A 20,619-nucleotide genomic window follows, 5' to 3' on the forward strand; every position below is an offset into this window, starting at 1 on the left:
GAGCAGGCATTTCCAATTATGAGAGGCTTCAGTAAAAAATGTCCTCCATAATCACTGCATCAAAGCAAACCTCTTCATATTGTTCATTTTGTTCAGCATTAACCAAACGAACCTGACACAACTGATTTTGAATTGACCTGATATAATCAAGTTTACAATGATTCATGTGTGTTTCAAGGAAATAAGTGTGTAGTGTAATCTTAACTCTTACTTGCTTTGTGTTCTCTTATGGCTCAGAAACTATTTTTTCCTTGCACTTTAGAACTAAAATCTTTTCAAAATACTGGAAGTCAAAAACTGAAAACAAATCCTGTACACAGATTTCATTATTTGGAAAGCCAGTGCTCAAGTATTCAAGTACTATATTTACCATTATAATTATTAGACCATTTGGGGGTAGGCCACTTGACCTTTACTTCAGTGTTTCCAATTTATTCTTCTTTTTACATATACTCCAATGCATTATTTAAATGAAAACTAGTGTAAGTACACTTATTATTACAGCTGCACTTACTAAACTACTACCAGACTTACACCAGTGGTGGTATAAAAGTTAACAGAACAGACAATATTATCAGTTAATTGAAATTATCTATATGGCGCTTAACATACCAACTACAATTATAGTACAGTGACATTCATTAGTATAAAAGTATCTAAAATTTGTGCAATAATGTGCAATACCTATGCAATAATATACAATAAAGTATGATTGAGAATGCATGGATATGTGTGAGTAGTGGCTGGAAGAAGTGTGCATCATTCTTTATTTTACTATTCATTATTAGATGTGTTCAATTTACCATGGGCTTTGAAATGCATTGTATTGTTATATACAATGGCAATAAAGGAAATGTAATGTAATGTAATGTAAAATTTGCTCTGCACTGACACATAAAGCTCTTACATCAATCAATCAGTGAAAAAAACATACTTGTAAAGGGTTCTGTATTTTGTAACACTTTGAAAGGCGCAGTTCTGCATCATCATCAGGCTACTTTTACTTGAGATAATATAAAATACTTCTCTGGATGAATTTTAAGTTAAACTCCTGACATTCTGTTGTGGGACTATGGGGCTATATTTCTATTATTTCTCTCCTAGTTGAATATGACTGCACTGACTCCATCCCAGTAACGTAAGACTGTGTAGAGAACCACAATGGCAAAATTCTATCAGGAAAAACTACTGTATAGGAAAACGTAACACGAAACTTTCAGAATTGGGTCAACCACTAGGGGCGCTATAGTTTTAGTGCTGCTCTTTATCTTTAGCCTGTCAGACCACCGGAAGTGCCCTGTCACACAAACGGAAAAGACCAACAACTGATTGGCGAGCTAAGCAGCCGAAAAATAAAAATAGAGGATTACTGTTTCTCTGGATGAACACCTTAAAAAACTAAGGACACATTTCTCTGTGTATGCCAGGTATGTGATTAAAAGCAGGTCTTCAGTGGTAGCCTCTCCAATGTATTTTTCTTTGACTTTTGTTACTTGCCAACCTTGTAATCCGAGTTTTAACATTAGCTGAGGTTTTCACTACCTAGCTTTAATGTATTAAACACATCGTAATTGTTATATCCAACATACTGGCCAAGTTATAGTGTTAACTATTCTACTGTATAAATGTGAAAGCATTTCAAGATGATAAAATTGAAGGTAAGAAGCTATGTGTTGCAATATTAACATAAAACTGCAGCGTTTGGCATTAGCTACATCTAAACGTATTTTATCATTAAGCGGATTTAGAATTCTTTTTTTTTTTTTGTACTGCAGATGTCATGTGAACACCTGTGTCTGTCATAAGATTGGCCAAATGCTAGCCGCTCAATGTATGATTTATTACCAAGTGGAGAAACATTTAAGTGTTAGCCATGGTTCATTAGCTGGTGTTCCTTTGAATACATACTAAGTGGGGCCAATGTCAATGCTTAGTTATCTTAAGGACTACGCTAAATGAATCGCGTCAAAGTAAAAAGTGACAGCAAATGATGTTAATTGCTTAAACACAACAAACTTTTAACGATTGGACTATGCATATAGCTACACAAATGTCAACCCATGATAAAAGGTCTAATGGGTGACTACAAATAAACATTACCCTCATTTCCTGTGACGCTTTGTGGTCCCGCCCCTGAATTACCCTCCTGTATTGTCCTCCTCTCTTTGGGAAGGAGAAAGGGATGTGAAAGTAGAGAAAAATTAGGACTTGAGATTTATCTTTGGTTTGAAGGTGTAAGCATCCTTTCTTGGCATTATGGCTTTAAACAGGAGACATTCTTACACCCCTCGGGTGAGTAACATTAATATAAGTTATATTATGTCGTTAAATACTTTTTTTAATGCAGCAGCAGCTAATTTTATCACTTAAAGTTAATTCATAATGATGGTAAACGTTATTTAAAGAATTTGTTTGTAACACTTACCATATTGCGGAAGTAAGCATCACTCCCTGGCATGTTCCTTGATGAGGTAAAAATAAACCAGTAAAACTAAAATACATTACACTGAAGTTACCACCCTGTTAAAATCATTAATCTAAAGTGGTTGAGTGAATGGTTTTAAAAGTATCTTAATGTTTTCCTGAAAGTATCTAAATGCTGTCACAGTCTCTATTATAAAGCTGTGAATAATATCTTCTATCCAGTTTTCTGCCCTGTGGATTAAAGAACAGCGTGCATTCACATGTTCTCACTGCTCCATAAAAAGGAACGTTCTGCTGCTGCCCCAGTTCGTTCTGAATGAGTATCTTTGTGTGAGCAAGGCAGAGATGTGTGTTGTGGTCCAGAACATATGACTAGGTGCATGAGTGTTTTTGAGTTCAGCTGCTTAAGGGCTATTTTTGTCAATAAATACTTGAGATTGCCTACACTTCTCTTGATTTCAGCTAAAGCCGAAGAGTTTGTTGAAGCAGCACAAGCACAGAGATTCTCTGTAGTTTACAAATTGTAGATTATGGTATTGGTGCAAACATTTACCTGTCATAAAAAGTATTTTAACATCACTATATTGGGACTCAATATGTTTTGTTCAGGGCTGATATAGATATGTAGAGACTGTTAACGTGTATATTTGAAGTGGAAAGTAAATTCTTGGTATCATCTTATAGAGTAAGTCAAATATAATTAATATTTAAACATTACTTGTGAGTTTTTACCTTGAAGAGGATGAATTATAAATGATAGTATTAATAAAAAAATTCAATATTCTTCTCATTGATGATAAAGTATTACTTATGGCATGTAACAAATCAAGTATGAAATATAGCTATGAAAAAGCTAAAATGATTCATAAATCCTTAGATCAGTGGTTTCCAACCTTTTTTGACTTGTGACCCCATTTTAACATCACAAATTTCTGGCCACTCCAGACATTCAAAACAGAGAAATTGTTTTTTGCTAAAATTAATTTGTTTTTGATCATCTAATAGTTTGCTATACTATGTTGCAAATTAACATTAATTTTAGATGACATTTAGGCTATATAATGTATATTATTATGGACGGAGGCAGAAAAGCCAGGTTGAGATTACTGCACAAAAGTGAGAATTTTATTTTCCTTGGTCAGGATATGTGCAGTCAGTCCAGCTTCTATTTACAAGGCTACAAATTAATACTGAACAAACAATAACTCAAACTATGAATTATGAAAGAGCTGCAGCATCTTAAACTGACCATAATGAACATTTGAAAGATAAACAGAACCACAGTGCTTCAGTTTCAGCTTCAGAATTTGTCATGTCTTTTATGTATTGTGATTGTCTCTGTCAACTCACCATAAATTTTTTATTAGTAAGTTGTTGTTTTTTTTTTTTTTTATCAATTACTAGAAATTTCAGGCGACCCCATTTGAATTTCAGGTGACCCCAAGGTTGAAAAAAACTCTCTGTGCTTAGACAAAAACTATGCAGAATTTTATGAAACACTCTTTAATCTGTATCCTTCACTGTTTCTTTCTCCAACCTCACTCCAATTGCCTGCTTTCTTTCTTGCTACGTCTTCCTTTTGACATTATCTTCTAGCTGACCAGCCCATTGATCAGCAAAATGAGCAGCGGGGGAACAGTGGAGAGTGGAAAACCACCTAAGGTAAGTTATCTCTTCAGTGCTGATGCAAGTGAAACCAAGATAAATAGACTATAAGACTCACTTCTTCTGTGTTTGTGTGCTCTTCTGGTAGATTGGCTCTACAGTGGAGGTGACAGGGAAGGGCCAGCGTGGCACTGTTGCCTATATCGGCGCCACCCTCTTTGCCTCTGGGAAATGGGTTGGTGTCATACTGGATGAACCCAAAGGCAAGAATGATGGCACTGTACAGGGTAAACGTTATTTCACCTGTGAGGAAAATCATGGGATATTCGTCAGACAGTCTCAGGTTGGTAAAATTAGATGTGTTGTAAAAAAATCTAAGCCTGTTGTGCACATGAAGAGAAATAGTACACGTTTTCTTAGGAAACAAATATTTGTTTGTAAGCACATTGTCCTGACAACCTGCTTGCCTCTGTGTGTAGATCCAGGTGGTTGAAGATGGCTCTAGTGCCACCTCACCTGATACTCCTGAGTCTGGCTCTGCCAAGATACCCAGACAGAAAGGTGAGTGTGGACCATGACTCTGTATATGTACACATATGAAGCATAGTTATTTCCTCAATGATCAAGTAACATCATATATTCCAAAATCTAAAACTTGTTTTTCTTTTCTCCAGACATTCCAGAGACCCCCAAAACAACCAAACAGGTATACTACAACTATTTTACAATTATAATCCCACTACTTTTTATCATTTGGCAATGTAAAAGTGTTATGATTCCCAAACACGATTCCCTTTGCATGAACTGTAAACAAGAAATCTTACTTATTTATATATTTAACATTGTAAGGTAATACTCAACATTTTAACTTAGTAGGTGCCTCTTCAAGAGCAGTTTTGTTAAAAATGGTTTTACATGGTAAGCAGTCCACAAAACAAACATAGATGTGACCCTGTACTTCAGTTACTTTTTTCTTTACTAGGTATTGTTTTTTGTGTTTTCCTAATCAGAAGTACCCTGTTTCTTGTAATTTTCTTTCCTTTCTCTTTTCTTTTGTAAAACCTGGGACAAATCAAGTTCTCTTTCTGTATCTTAGCTTCTGGATTAAATTCTTATTTTGTTTTTCTGAATGCCTTTTACAGACATCCGTGAACATTAAGAAGGTAGAAATATTTAAATCCAGCACACTTTACTCTGCTTTGGTTGTTAACCACACTACATTGGCATCTCATCTTATTGTTTAACATTTGTACAGAACATAAAGATGACAAATGTTTAATCATTAATTTGTTTTCTTTGGCTTCACTCTCTTGTGTGCGGTTTGCAGTGTTCCTTTGTTTCTGTTATTTTGTTGTATTTCATCTGTTGTATATGGATGAAACCTTCCAGCATGCTTCCACATTTTGAGTTACAATTTCACGGTCATCAGAATGATGCTTGGACTGTTGTCCTCACATATCACTGAAGTTGGGCATGAATCAATCTTCATGATCAAAAACTGTTTAATAAATGTTCACTAAGATGGTGCATGCAGCATTCAATTATATGATCCGTGGATATGCATTAATAGATATGCTTATCTAATCTCTTATCTTCCTTCGCCATGGATGTGTGTGTGTCTGGGCGTGTCTGTATTATAACTGTACGTGTGTGTTCATCCTTCTCTTTACAACTTACCTCCTCCTCCAGTCCTCTACCCGCCGCTCTGCCAAGGTGAGCTTCTGTACAAAACCCTGTGGAGGTTTAAGGCATCAAGTCAGACTAATTTCAAAACAGCATCTTGTTTTGAAAAATATTCCTAGCCTCGTTCACACTGGTAACTAAGTGTTTTGGTTGAGAATTTTTAAATTTTTTTTTTAAATGATTGGCTTCTTATGCAAAACAATGAGCACTTAAGTAACTCATTTATCTGTGTTGGAAATGGCAAAGAGTTATTTTACGTTTCAGTTTTGGATACTTACATTTAAAATCTTCAAGTTTGGACAATTTGAAGGATTTAGAATCAGAGGGATTGATTTTTAACCAAATGGAAAGATACTATAAATATCTGTCTAAAATACAAATTCAGTTAAGTTTGTGCTGTACATGAATTCGTTCTGTTTACAACTTTAGAGTTGTGTTTTACCATTAACACAGTCTGTTATTACACTGTGCCAGTGGAGCTCACCACGCCTTACACCTGCCACTTCTCTGCCTTCGCTGTTGGTACGTTCATCTGGTCGCCCAAGCATAACACTCAGGGTATGCATTGTCTTGCCAGAATACCTCACCCATCACTTCACAGCAAGTGATGAAATGTTTGGCCACTAAACATGGGTGACTTTGTTTGACCACATCCTTTCTAAAGGAAACTGAGCACCTCAAAAATACATGGAAAGACACCTGAATTATTATATTTCATCAATGGAGCATAACATAATTTGGTGACTTGCAGAGGATGTCCCATCTTCTATTGGTTTTAGAAAAAACTTTGCCTTCACTGTGGGAGAGGCAAATGTTTTGGTGATTGGACTGTTTAATGGTGTTCATAACCTTCACCCCTTAACAGAGTAGACTAACATCTTTGTAACCTCTAGGTTTTTGCTGGCTACTGTGCTGCCTAAATCTCTCTCCCTTATTCTTTTTTTTCTCTCTTACCACTATTCACTATGTATTCACTGCTATTGACAGGCATCTCGGGAGAGCCTATCCTCGTCCCAGTCTGGTGATGTTGGAGAGGCTAGCCTGTCCTCCAATCAGGGTGCGCTGGGGGCTCCTGTCGTGCCACAGCCGAGTGCATCACCAGCGGCAGCACCAGTCCCAGCTACTCCAAGCAAAGTAGGACACTTATTTTTCAGTTTTTATGAATATCACATGCTTATGTCACATGTCCATCATTTCAGTTTTATATTTCCATCATGTTCATTGTTGTAATATTTGCTTGTTCCATTTCATCAATGTTTCATGATTGACCAGGTGGAACCTGCCATATCCAAGCAGGTAGAGTTTTATATTGGCCTCATGCATGCTGCTGATGCCTGACATGAGTTTACTAACAAACTCATAACAACATGATCCCAAACACACCTGAATACTTTATCGGTTACCTCCACGATAAATTTTGTGGTGATGATGCATGCTTTAACTTTCTAAAACCCTGAATGCTATTATGGATTCTACTTTTATGTTTATTGTAGATAAATTATACATCTTATCTCTCTGGTTTATTTCATGGTGAAATAAAAGTTAAACCCATTTAAATAAGTGTAAATTAATTCAGGTTAATATAAGCATCACTTAACTCCTAGATTTTGGTGGTGGGGACTGTGTTTACATTTATGTTATGAAATCCTAAAATAAGTCAAGTCCTACAAATCCAAATCCAAATATTTAATATGCTGAATCATACTAGGTTGTGTTTTTGCATTTAACTTCATCCTTTATTCTCAGGAGGAAGAATCACTACGAGCACAGGTCAAGGACCTGGAGGAGAAACTGGAGACGCTGAAGATGAAACGGACAGAGGACAAGGCCAAGCTGAAGGAGCTTGAGAAACACAAGATCCAGCTGGAGCAGCTTCAGGAATGGAAGAACAAAATGCAGGAACAGCAGACTGAGCTGCAGAAACAACTCAAAGAGGCCAAGAGGGTACATATAGAAATGTAGTACTAACTAGCGATGAGCACGTATGAATTTAATTTTACAAAGAGTCTGTATTACAAGATTATGATGACATTAACACTTTTTGAGAATATGGATGAATCAAACTTATTGTAATTTTAAAGTATCCTGAAGTTTCTTTTGCATTTCCTTCTAGGAAGCACGTGAAGCTCAGGAGGCCAAGGATCGCTACATGGAGGAGATGTCCGACACAGCAGATGCCATAGAGATGGCCACACTGGATAAAGAGATGGCTGAAGAGCGGGCAGAGTCACTGCAAGTGGAGGTGGACAGTCTGAAAGAGAAAGTAGAGGAGCTCTCCATGGACCTGGAGATTCTTAGACATGAAATTTCAGAGAAAGGTAAGATATTAAATGACAACAGTCTGTCCATTGTAAAGATTTTAATTCCTTCTTTTACTGCCCTGCTTCATTTGGATCTTTTTTTGTTGTAGGCTCTGATGGTGCTGCTTCAAGTTACCATGTCAAACAACTGGAGGAGCAAAATGGCAGACTGAAAGAAGCGCTGGTCAGGTCAGTTCTATCTCCAAGAAACTCCTTCATGAGTTGCATTATTACTGTAAGATCAGGTTGTTTAGCTGTAAGCAGTTTGGTACCAAAGAGAAACCTTTTTTGTTTCTTTTCAGGATGCGTGACTTGTCTGCATCTGAGAAACAGGAGCATGTAAAGCTGCAGAAGCAGATGGAGAAAAAGAACACAGAACTGGAGACTTTGAGGACTCAGAAGGAAAAACTACAGGAGGAAGTCAAGCAGGCAGAGGCCACTATTGATGAGCTCAAAGAACAGGTGCTGTCAAAAAGACTGAAATTATTACTGTTACTAGACTCTGTCCTCCACTAAAACACCACACACACTTATAGAGGACAAGAATCTAGTAACAGTAGTACAGTAGTGTTCTTAACACGAAACTTTTTTTTGTTTATCTCAAAGGTGGTGGTTATAATACAATGTATTTTCACTTATTTGTTACCAGGTGGATGCTGCTCTGGGATCAGAGGAGATGGTGGAGACACTGACCGAGAGGAACCTTGACCTGGAAGAGAAAGTCAGAGAGTTGAGAGAAACTGTGTCTGATCTGGTCAGTGGAGTCAAAATTAACACCAGTGAAGTTATTTTATTTTTTTTATTATATAGTACTGTGCAAATCCACATAATTACATACCCAACTGATATCTATACTGCAGTTAGTTTTTATTGTTTCAGTGTTTATATAAAGTATTTTGTAATTAAGCAAGATGGATTACAACTTAGTACTTGTTTTAAGTTGTTAAATTATTCCTCACCTTTTTCTTCACTTTGGCTTTTGCACCAACAGGAAGCCATTAACGAGATGAATGATGAGCTCCAAGAGAATGCTAGGGAGACTGAAATGGAGCTTAGGGAGCAAGTGGACTTGAGCGTTTCAAAGGTCAGAGAAGCGGAGAAAAGGGTGGAGGCTGCCCAGGAGACCGTAGCTGATTATCAGCAGACCATCAGCAAATACAGAGACCTCACTGCCAGACTGCAGGTGTGTGGAGAGGAGAAAAGAGAAAAGACCAAAGGAATGAAATGAATTTAAAATTCACACTGGAGACCTCCATCTTGTATGAGTGTTTGTCCTTAAATAGTATTATTCTTTTTCCTGTGCATTAGGATGCTAATAGAGAACTGATCAGCCAGCAGAACGCAAGCACTGAACAAGTTCAGCAACCTCCGGCTGAACTGTTTGACTTTAAGATTAAGTTTGCAGAGACAAAAGCCTATGCCAAGGTAGGAAACAAGCAACTGTCCTATTGCCACCAACCATATTACACTTAAAATTAGTGATGTACATTGGCACATAAATTACAATGCACTGTATTTTAATATGTTGTGATACTACACTGCATGTTTCTCAGATGTAGGTTAAGCCTCAGAATCAAGGTTTTTTTATTTGAGACCCTCAGACTTTTCCCTTAAAGCTTAGAAGAGGTTTAATCCATGTCTGGGAAACTTTCAAAATATCTTGATATTTAAGTCCATTCATATTGTCTTACACCCCTGTTTAAGACCAAGCTTTCATTTATTGTGGTGAAACCATCTCATTCTATCCAGGCAATTGAGATGGAACTTAGGAAAATGGAAGTGGCTCAGATGAACAGACAGGTATCCCTCCTCACCTCCTTCATGCCAGACTCCTTCCTCCGTCATGGCGGAGACCATGATTGTATTCTGGTTCTCCTACTTATTCCCCGGCTCATCTGCAAGGTATGAGGCTGTGTGTTTATTTTGTAGGTACAGAGTAAGAAATCTGGGTCTTTTTCAACAATTAATCTGTGCATTTTCTCTACTGGGTAGGCTGACCTGATCAGTAAGCAGGCCCAGGAAAAGTTTGACCTTAATGGGAACATGGCCCAGGGAACAGGATTCAGAGGGCCTCAAGGAGAACAGCGGAGTTTTGCATCAGGACTAGTTTACTCTCTCACCCTGCTGCAGGCCACGCTGCACAAATATGAACAGTAAGAACTGCGTCAACATGTGTCAGCTATAAAATACGCACATCTGAAAAAGTAATTTTTAGGTAGTAAAATTTCAAACATCAAATCACTATTCCTAATGATTTAGTTATTTTTACTTGATAGTGGTGTTAGTGTATATAACTTTTATCTTATTTGCTTTAATAATTACAATATAATTCAGTAACAAATTGTTCTTTTGCTGCTCTGCTTGTAGAGCTCTGAGCTCCTGTACCGTGGAGGTTTTTAAACGAATGGGTACTCTGTACTCAGAAATGAGCTTCCATGAACGTTCTCTGGATTATTTCATTGATCTGCTGCATAAAGACCAGTTGGATGAGACTGTTCAGGTGGAACCTCTGACTAAGGCTATCAAGTACTATCAGGTAACAAAAGCACATGGTTTTTAGACTCAACAGCTTACCAAGGTCGGATCTTTCCTGTAAGCACACGGAATGATCCAACTTCCACTTTTTAGTGTGTAGTGTACACATAAGATTTTCATCCGAAATATCTGTGCTTAGAAGCTGCAACACCGCTCATATGAATTATTGGTGCAGCATTAATTTATACTCAAACATTCTGGCATGTGTAGAAATCTGTTCCAGCTTCTAATACTCTAAAGGTTATAGAAGCTGCAACACCAAAACCAATGTCCTTTGCCATGTACATTAAACTACTACAGTAAATAGCATTTACACTCAAGCACTGCAGAAACTTAAAAGGCAGATTTTTTTTTTAACAGATTGAGTAGTTCACTGTTATTTTGTTTTTCAGCAACTGTACAGCGTCCACCTGGCAGAGCACACCGAGGACTGCACCGTGCAGCTGGCTGACCATATTAAGGTACTCAAAGCTCTTCAGCAGTGTAATTAGCTGACAGTATTTCTCATTATGTTATACTCTGCATTACTAGGCCAAGATTGATAATGAAGAAATGATGTGCACTTAAATACGACACATGCTGAATGTTGTTTCTAAAGTAGACATATCTTTACATTTTTATGGTATAAATAAAAATATAAGCAGTTCAATTTAAGGAGGCATGCATTTATTTTACTTGCGTTTCCTTTTCCTACAGTTTACCCAGAGTGCCCTGGACTGTATGGGAGTGGAGGTAGCTCGCCTGCGTGCGTTCCTGGCAGCTGGTCAGGAGAGCTCCTGCCTGGCTGTTCTCTTGAAGGACCTGGACACTTCGTGCTCTGATATCAAACAGTTCTGTAAGAAGATCCGCCGTCGCATGCCTGGAACTGATGTAGTTGGAGTACCTGCTGCTCTAAATTTTGGAACACAGGTAAAAGATGTACAAAAACAGATACTGCACAAACAAGAAAGTTAATATCTAGGGTATATTAATATCCATATCATGACTCGTTTTGCAGATTTCAGAGACGCTGACTGAATGCAGGCGCCAGCTGACCCGTGTGGTGGCAGTGCTCCAGGAGGTGGCTGCAGCTGGAGCGCAGATGATCGCCCCCCTGGCTGAACAGGAGGGGCTCAATGCTCTCAAACTGGATGATGTGACCTTCAAGGCTGTGGAGCAGGTATCATCACCTCGACTCTCTGGACACTTAAACATTCCCAATATAGTCTTCTGTACATGTTCGAGTGAGTTTTTAAAAACAGTATGTGAAATGCAGTATGTTTTTAGAGATCTGGGAGACGTCAACTTGTATGTATGGTTTCACAGTGAAATATTCTAAGTGGACTCTTTTCTACAAGGTTTACGGTGCCCATGGTTTGAATCCTGCCGAGTGTCTGCGCCAGTCCTGCAGCTCTGTCATCACTACCATGAATAAGATGGCCACGGCCATGCAGGAAGGAGAATATGATGCTGACAAACCACAGGGCAAGGTATTTTTTAGATTTTTTCCCCCCTGACATATCACTTGGATATGACTGAGAATGTTCAAAGAAAATTTGTCATCATGGTCAATTTCTTCACCAGACTCCTCCAGTAGAAGTAAGAGCATCCACTGTGAGGGCTGAAATGACTGATGCCGAAGGTCTAGGAGTTAAACTAGAAGACAGAGAAACAGTCATCAAGGAGCTCAAGAAATCCCTCAAGATTAAGGTGAGACTGATGCACAAAAAAACTAAATTATTAATGCTTTGTAAAGTACATATGTGAATCTGAATTAAGCTTCTGCTCTTCATTTTCCTTGTACTTCTCATCCCATGTCTCTCCTTTCCTGCTTTACGTCTTATTCCCCTACACCAGGGTGAGGAGCTGAGTGAGGCAAATGTCCGTCTTAGCTTGCTGGAGAAGAAGCTGGACACTTCTACCAAAGATGCTGATGAACGCGTGGAGAAGATTCAGACCAAACTGGATGAGAACATTGCTCTGCTGAAGAAGAAAGAAAAGTGAGAAAGATAAAGAATAGAGAATATATTAACATTTTAAAACACTGGAGTCATACTTTACATGCCTTTTAATTAATGTCCTGTCATTAGCATGTTTTTTATTTTCCCCTCACTTCTCTCTAAATGTCTTCTTTTATCTTCTGACCACTTACTCTGCTTTTTCCATACCTTCAGGGAATTTGAGGAAACAATGGATGCTCTGCAGGCTGATATTGACCAGCTGGAGGCAGAGAAGACCGAACTGAAACAACGCATCAATAACCAATCAAAGATGACCATCGAAGGTCTGAGAGGCCCACCAGCATCTGGAATAGTCTCCATGGTTCAGGGGTCTGCAGGAGGTACGTCCATGTGATCATTTTAAATTAAATGAATTTCCATGTTTTCTGCCATTTGGGTATTGTCTTTTAATGATGTCATCTTTTTGGGGCCCTTCTGCTATCTTTAATGGCACTTGAGTGGAGAATTAGTGCCAAAACTGTTCATGTCTAGACCCTTAACTAATATTGAAGTTACTGGATATTGGTGAACATCTATTGAGATTAATCATGGATTAATTATTAATAATAATCATGGATTTAGAGTGATGTCAAACAAGAATGTATATTTTATTTTAAAGTTCCGACGTTCTATGCCATTAAGTGACTTTTTTACATATAATTGTGTATTTAACGGTTATCAGGCTTATACTATTATAGCAAAACATGAACAGAAAACGTTTTCAATCGCAATTGATATGACAATTATTCCATCAACTGAAATTTCATAATTGTAACATTTACTACCTACTTGTGTTAATGTGGAATTTCTTTTCGTTGGTCCCCCTGCAGGTCTGTCTCCATCCCTGGCTGGAACGGTCCAGGTGGTCGACTCCCCTCTTCTCAGGCAGCAGGTTGAAGCACAGAGACTGGGCATCAAACATCTCAAGAATGAAAACAACAGGCTCAAGGTCCACTTACATTATTAAATATTTCAGATTTAGCTCCACTTAAATGCTAGTAAGTTTGTTCTAGTATATTGATGTAATATGTTTTCCTTACAGGCAGAAAAGATGAGGGTCCAGCTTGCCTCCTTGCCTCCACTCTGCCCCCCAAAACTGCCACAGATCTCTAAAGAAACCTCTATGCCTCCAGAGGGACTGAACACAGGCATCTATCGCCGGACTGACCAGCTGTTGGCCACACTACTCAAACTGAGCTCAGAGGTTAAAGTTGTGGACATAACTGGGAAGACAGCAGGTATTGGGACACAGCTGGATTTGTAATATATTGTTCCCTATTTAATCTTTTTTTTTGTCCACTTTTCTCATCTGAACAAACGGATTGATTTCTTCCAGTTAGTGCCAGTGCCCAACTGCTGGAACAGACAGCCCGACTGCAGAGCCTCAGTGATGCTCTGGACAAACTCAAGGTAAACTAAACAGTCACACCACTATTTTCCACAGATACACATCTGAAAAACCTGACAGGGTGAAATTCTGAAAATATTTAACATCTTGTTCCGTTTCAGGGAGAAGTAGCTGAGCATGTTGTGTCATACCAGCCAGGAGCGAAGGTTGCTTCTGACTTTTCCACCTTTCCAGTTCCGTCTTTCATCAAGGTAATGTATCGTACTCATACAGGGCTGCACAATATACTGCAATTTTTAGAAATATTTTTTCTGAAATTATTGGGAAGATTTTGCATAGGAGCACATGTGCATAAAAATATAAGAATTAAGTGGCTAAATATCACTTTTTCTTTTTACCCAAGTTTTTTTTTTTTTTTTTTTTTTTAAATTTTAAGAGCAAACCACTTTTTCTTTCATTATCAAGCTGTATAAGTAATTTCAACACACCATACACAAAAGCAGCTGAACGGTGCAGTGATTCTTCCGGAGCAGAGAGAAGATTTGGTTTAGTGGACTAACTGATTAATCATTAAGGCAGTGCTGAACAGTACATCTTTTGTATAATAATATTGGATTGGATTTCTGTAGCACTTTTCAAGGCTCCCAAAGCGCTTTACATTTTCTACCCATTATTTATTTGCTCTCACATTCACACATTGGTGGTGGTAAGCTACATCTGAGGCCACTGCTGCCCTGGGATAGGCCGACAGACATCAAACGGCCCCTCCAAACTACCACCAAACATTCATACACCAGTGCAAGTGACACTGGCAAGGTGGGTGAAGTGTCTTGCCCAAAGACATAACAGCACATGACTAGGACAGAGTGGGATTTCAACCACTAACCCTCTGGTTATTGGATGACCTGTTCTACATACAACTGCCCCAGAAGACAAAATAAGAAAAGTGACATTTTCTGCTGTTGTGGCTCCTTTTCAATTTGCTTTTGAGTTAATTTGTATTACGTCAAACTGCATGTTACCAGTCTAATTTATTTTTGCATACAAAAGGTAAATTCTTGTTCTCATCCTCTTTGTGGTTCCCTAGGCAAAGGAAGAAAAGCAGGAAGGAACAGTGTTTGTAGGCCGTGTTGCCATTCCATGCACCCGAGGACAGGAACAAGTGCACCGCCTTGTCCTGTCACAGCAGCAGCTGCAGCGGGTGCACCGCCTTGTCATGGCCTGAGACAACACACAGTCACACCCAACCACACTTCAAGCTCTTTCCCAACTTCTTTCCTTTTGAGCTTCCACTGAAACATTCTCCACTATTATCCTTTGATTTCCAGTATTCTCAGGAATTTTTATCCAATATTTGCTAATCTTAAATATACATGCAATTTTTGATCTAAAAAGAAAAAGTTTAAATACATTTGACTTTGTGAAATTAAGTGTAACATTTGTCACTGAAATTTGTATGTATTCATTTATTTGTATCCAGCAATGTGGGCAATTCCTGTGAAATTGGGAAAATCTAAAAGGATTTTTTTACTTGCATCTATTACTAGTTTCTTCTTTGTATCTTTTGTATTCATTGTAATTCAGAAAATAAAAGCAAGCAGTTCACCTGACAAACTATCTGCAGTACAATCTAATCCACCCAGTGCCACTTTGCATACAATCTGCATCAGCTTCCCTACTGTGTAAACATCACGTCAGTAGTTAGAATTCTTTAGTATTTTGCCTGACTGTGTACTGGACAAAGTCAACCAAGTCTTCTTGAAATCTTAACATTTTATTGAACATTCAGTTTCAAGATATTGAATGAGGAAAAATGTTAAAATTATAATACCAATTAAAACTCAAGGAAATAAAACATCAATGTAAAATTTTAAGAAAACTTCAATTATGCATCCAGTGTGTCAGGATGTATGCTCCTTATTGCTCTTCCTTCACTCAGTAGTGTCCATGACCGTTGTAATGTCTGTGATGAGTGTAGGGTACATAATGGCGTCTTGTGTGTCTCCTCTTCAGCACATACGGATTGTGACCATAGTGGTGAGGAGGCCGGTAGTTGTAGTTGTCTGATTAAAAAAAAAAAAAAAAAAAGAGCAATAAAATGCCTCAACATACACTAGATTAGCTTACTTAACTATTAATATGTCCTCAAAATGTTATTTTAAAACACATATTTCCTCAAATAAATGCACAGTTTAAATAGAGGTCACAAAATAGACCAACCAGACATGGTTAAAAAAACTTGTCTAGTCACTGGCAAAATACAGTGTCAACAGAAATAGAAATTGAGATGGACATTTGGACAAATTTGAGTGTTTGACAGAAGAACTGATGAAATTAGCCCTCATGTTCTACAATTATCCAATATATCGACATACTACAGTATATACACTGTGTAGAATTTTATCTCAGTCATCAACATGAAACCACTTACCATCTGTAGCCGGTGTGTATTTGGGCTGTGGCTGGAAATAAGTCAGTGGCATATCAAAGCTCATGAAGCCATGAGGAATGGAGTCACTGGAGAAGTCCTGCCTGGTACTAGCATCATCTGTGTTAGGGGAGTATAGAAAAAGAAGTGGTTTAGTAAGGTTAAGTGTTAGTGGAATAAACCTGAGTGGTCTCTTGTTCATATTCTTTATTATTTTACTTTTAAGTTTTTTTCAGTTACTCAAAATCGATGTAAATTAGGGCCAGTTAAATAAGCTCAAAAATCAAGCACACAGCAATTTCATTGATTTTCTTAAACAAGGCCCCTTTATGCAACTGTTTCAAGTTTTACTAGAGTTGGATAAATAGTTGTTAGGGTTAGATGAAAATTGAAATGGAAAGAGGTTAAACTGTTAAAGCTTGACTAATATTAGCTTCAGTGGCAATTCCCATAAACCTGAACCCTGACATAACACAAAAAATACAACCTTAAATGGTAAACTCATATGTCTGAGACTGGGTAACATATTTTCATAAGAATTTTTAAAAATATTAAAAGAAAGGTACACTACATCACACTTATCACCATAATATCAACATCATCAAATGTGATTACCTGGATTTATGTTGTTTCTTTGTTTGGCAGGTTTCTCATTAATAGCAATAGTATGCTCTTTAAAAAAAAAAACAACACACAAACACACAATCAATGTCTGGGACTCTCCAAAGGATATACAACTGTGTACTACAAAGTACAATGTTGCCACCTGGTGACTGCAGATTACCCCACTACACTGAACCGATATAAGAACACAGTCCTTCCACTCACCAACAGACATAAGTGGACTGAGCATTTTGACACCCCAGGCCTGCGCAGTGTGCAGCAGCAGATGGGTTGATACTCTGCGATGGGCAATGGCGTTCCAGTGGACTCCATCTCGAGCACGATGATGCAGCAAGAAGCGAAACTGGTAGTGAAGGTCCAACACATCCATCCCATAAGCATTTGCTAGAGTCCCACTGTAGAAGTTTGCCTCGACCACATCGTAACCTATCTGAGGAGCCCTGTGTTCAATCTGTAGGTAACCAAAGTAGACACAAATAATATACTGTACTTAAATTGCTTAATTTGAGGGCTATTCCCTTGTATTAACACTGCTCAGCAAGTTGTCATTTGGCTGATTATTTCGGCTGGCATTCTCTTACATTATCTGATCATTTCCAGTGAATTTTTCTTTTGCTGGAATTTTTGACAGTTTAATACCAGGGCTCATCTCCCCACCCTTCTTTGCAAAGGCACTGTCATTGACATTTTAAGACTATTAGAAACACAGTTTAGGATCTACTTTCACATCCAATTGGACAGCCACCAGGACAATATTGGAGGGTGGTGGCTTTACATTTATCCAACCTTTTATGCGACTAAGTCTTGAATTTAGGAATTTGGTTTTACAAGATACAGTAGGCTTTAAATCAGTGTTTTTCAACCTTGGGGTCAGGACCCCATGTGGGGTCGCTTGAAATTTCTAGCAATTGATAAAGATAAAAATAAAAAATTAATAATACTAGAAAAGCACTCAGAGCGCAGACCTCCACCAAAGTAGATCATTGCCCTCCCCCGCCGATCACCACCAAAATTTAATCATTTGTTTCTTGTGCCAGTATCAACATTTCCTGAAATTTTCATCAAAATCCATTCTTTTCAACTTCTTGAGTTATCTTGCACATGGACAGACAGACAAACAAACCAGCGCTGGCAAAAACATAACCTCCTTGGCGGAGGTAAAAAAAAATATATGGTGAGTTGAGAGAGACAATCATAATACATAAAAGACATGACAAACTCTGAAGCACTGTGGTACTGTTTATCTTTCAAATGTTTGTTGTGGCCGGTCTAAGCTCTTTCATAATTCATAGTTTGAGTTATTGTTTATTCAGTATTAATTCTGCAGCCTTGTAAATACAAGTTGGACTGACTGTACATATCCTGACCAAGGAAAATAAAATTCTCACTTTGTGCAGTAATCTCAACCTGGCTTTTCTGCCTTTGTCCATAATAATATCCATTATATAGCCTAAATGTTGTCTAAAATTAATGTTTATTTGCAACATAGTATAGCAAACTATTACATGATCACAAATTAATTTTTGCAAAAAAAAAAAAGTCTCCGTTTTGAATGTCTGGGGTTGGCAGAAATTTGTGATGTTAAAATGGGGTCACGAGTCAAAAAAAGGTTGGGAACTACTATTTATCTTGCAGTATTTAGCCACTTAGCATCAGTTTTCCTTTCTGGTTTTGTTCAGATGATTTCTATCAACTTACCTCAGGCACCAGGAAACCGCCTTTAATCCTCTTTCCCACCGGCATGGTGAGGTTCCATATGACCAGTGACTCTACAGGCAGAGTCCCTTTCAGTTCGTTAAAGAACTGATGGAGATTCTCCTTGTAGTCCTTTGTCCAATTGGAATTGTACCTACAAACCCATCATATAAACACAACTAGATCACAATGCATATAGTTTCAAGATACTGAAATCACCCTCATGAACATGAAGGTCACTAGAGTGGAAGTCATTAGTGATGGGCATAAATGATACCAAGGCTTTGGAGCTTGTGTCACTCTTCCTGAAGCAGAGTGATTCGAAACACTGTGTCAGAGCTTGTATCAAAACACCAGTGGCCCATGACTGATGACGCTTGAAGCTTCAAATGTCATCACTCCATCGCTTTGCGCTTTGTTGCTTCACAATGTTTCGAAGCTTTTCATTGGCTCATAGTCTCTCAGTGAGTTTCATTAGCTCATAGTGTTTCAATGCAGTCTGAGCCAAACCAACATTTAACCCTTCATATCATTTAGATTCATTCTTTGGGTTAATCTGAAATGTGTTGTAGACTGTGGATGAGAGTGTCTGCATATTATTTTTTTTCCTTTTAATAAAGATTTTAGTTGTACTTATGTGTAATGATGATGTCTTTTCTGAACTTTTATTGCTGACATTGGACTGAAACAGTGTCAGTGCTTCAGCTGTGCTCTTGAGAGATTTCTATGGTTTCAGATGTCACCGTCACTGAAGCCTTGAAGCTTTGAATCTTTTTCGGCACAATTGTTAGGAAAGCCTCAGTGCTTCATGAGACTTCACTAGAAGTCATACTTAAAGTCATGGAACTTTACTATGTAAATGAGGCTACCATGTCAGCATGATGTACATTCGCGTTCACCTTTCCAAAAAAACAAAAACAAACACAATAAGAATATTTACTCTAAGATGTGTTATATAGGAATAATTTATACACTTGTGGCACAAAATGATCCACATTTTATTCAGTACTTTAATGAATTTTTTTGTTGTTTGCAAAAGTTTATTTTGACAGAGACAATATTCTTATGCATTATTCTATTACATTTTCTAATTTTAGTCTTTTATGTCATCTTATTCTGTTTTAAACTTTTTAACCTCTACCATGGTTTGATTTGTTGTGATCAGTCTTTCAATCATTGGTCAAGCACTTTGAGCTGAGTAAGCATGATGTGTATCTGCATGGGATTCATCCTGTTTGCAGAGAACCACAGGCCTTAACACAGTTCTTATTTAAATTAGATGAATTGGGAGCAATTTGTTATTTTTTTCACTAACCTTGAAATATCCCACACGCAGGAGTTTATAATTAGTATATCTGGCTTTAACCCACTGCGAAAGTCTTGCATTATGGTCTGCATGTAGCGAGAGTAGATCCGTGTGACAAAGTAGAACCGGACCAGATGGTGATTAGACTGGTACTGGCGAACCTCTCTGTACGCTGTCCCATTGTGCATTTGGTCGAGGCTGCCGCCTTCAACTAGACAGTCTTGCTCAAAACTTATTTCACCCTGAGAGAGAGACAGATAAAAGTGTTATTCCAAACCAAATCACTTGACTCTCCTAATTTATATTATCAATTTTCTTCAAATTCATGCAGAAACATCTTTTAAATTCATGATATCTTGCAAAACACTCCAAATATTTTGTAGTTATGGTATTAGAATACACATACTAATATAGTTTGGCTGCTTGAGCTAAATTCCGTCATTAATACACATTTCAAGTTTCTGTAATAGCTATGACTTCATTATAATAAAAAAAAATCTGGAGTAGAGCTTTAGGATTTTATAAATGACCCATAAGAACAGTCAGCAAGAAATGTTTGTTCTAAGAATCCCCAACAACAATATTAAAGAATTGTGTTCTACATTCAGCTTTTGAATGAAATAATAATTATGACGCCAAAAAAAAAAACAATTATGCAGTTACCAAACATTAGATTAACACTTTCTCTTGTG

The 20,619-nt window shown here is 37.7% G+C and overlaps 2 protein-coding genes across 8 annotated transcripts; one reads left to right on the forward strand and one right to left on the reverse strand.

Moving 5' to 3' along the window:
• Window positions 1-1,292: 1,292 nt before the first annotated feature.
• On the forward strand, window positions 1,293-15,484 carry LOC115438537 (dynactin subunit 1-like). 7 transcript variants are annotated; one of them, XM_030162198.1, is made up of 31 exons: window positions 1,293-1,427; window positions 4,021-4,086; window positions 4,178-4,372; window positions 4,509-4,590; window positions 4,704-4,735; window positions 5,172-5,192; window positions 5,719-5,742; window positions 6,700-6,846; window positions 6,985-7,008; window positions 7,459-7,656; window positions 7,826-8,030; window positions 8,123-8,201; window positions 8,315-8,474; window positions 8,662-8,766; window positions 9,004-9,195; window positions 9,321-9,437; window positions 9,762-9,914; window positions 10,005-10,165; window positions 10,380-10,548; window positions 10,940-11,008; window positions 11,244-11,456; window positions 11,545-11,706; window positions 11,885-12,016; window positions 12,111-12,236; window positions 12,384-12,526; window positions 12,701-12,867; window positions 13,357-13,475; window positions 13,569-13,764; window positions 13,863-13,936; window positions 14,036-14,125; window positions 14,962-15,484. In XM_030162198.1, the coding sequence occupies exons 2-31, from the start codon at window positions 4,045-4,047 to the stop codon at window positions 15,097-15,099; spliced, it is 3,735 nt and encodes a 1,244-aa protein (XP_030018058.1). In that variant the 5' UTR covers window positions 1,293-1,427; window positions 4,021-4,044; the 3' UTR covers window positions 15,100-15,484. The 7 variants fall into 7 exon arrangements, with proteins under 7 accessions (XP_030018058.1, XP_030018055.1, XP_030018057.1 ...); XM_030162194.1 differs by lacking the exon at window positions 1,293-1,427 and adding an exon at window positions 2,181-2,292; XM_030162195.1 differs by lacking the exons at window positions 1,293-1,427; window positions 6,985-7,008 and adding an exon at window positions 2,176-2,292.
• Window positions 15,485-15,689: 205 nt separating this feature from the next.
• On the reverse strand, window positions 15,690-20,193 carry fam113 (family with sequence similarity 113; the record flags this gene model as incomplete). Its single annotated transcript, XM_030162905.1, has 6 exons — window positions 15,690-15,937; window positions 16,306-16,484; window positions 16,759-16,765; window positions 17,131-17,377; window positions 18,625-18,775; window positions 19,937-20,193. Coding segments are annotated over 6 exons (969 nt in total), but the record flags the coding sequence as incomplete, so codon positions are not given.
• Between the last annotated feature and the right edge of the window lie 426 nt (window positions 20,194-20,619).

This window comes from Sphaeramia orbicularis, chromosome 18 (genome assembly GCF_902148855.1).
Source record: "Sphaeramia orbicularis chromosome 18, fSphaOr1.1, whole genome shotgun sequence".
Lineage (NCBI taxonomy): Eukaryota > Metazoa > Chordata > Actinopteri > Kurtiformes > Apogonidae > Sphaeramia > Sphaeramia orbicularis.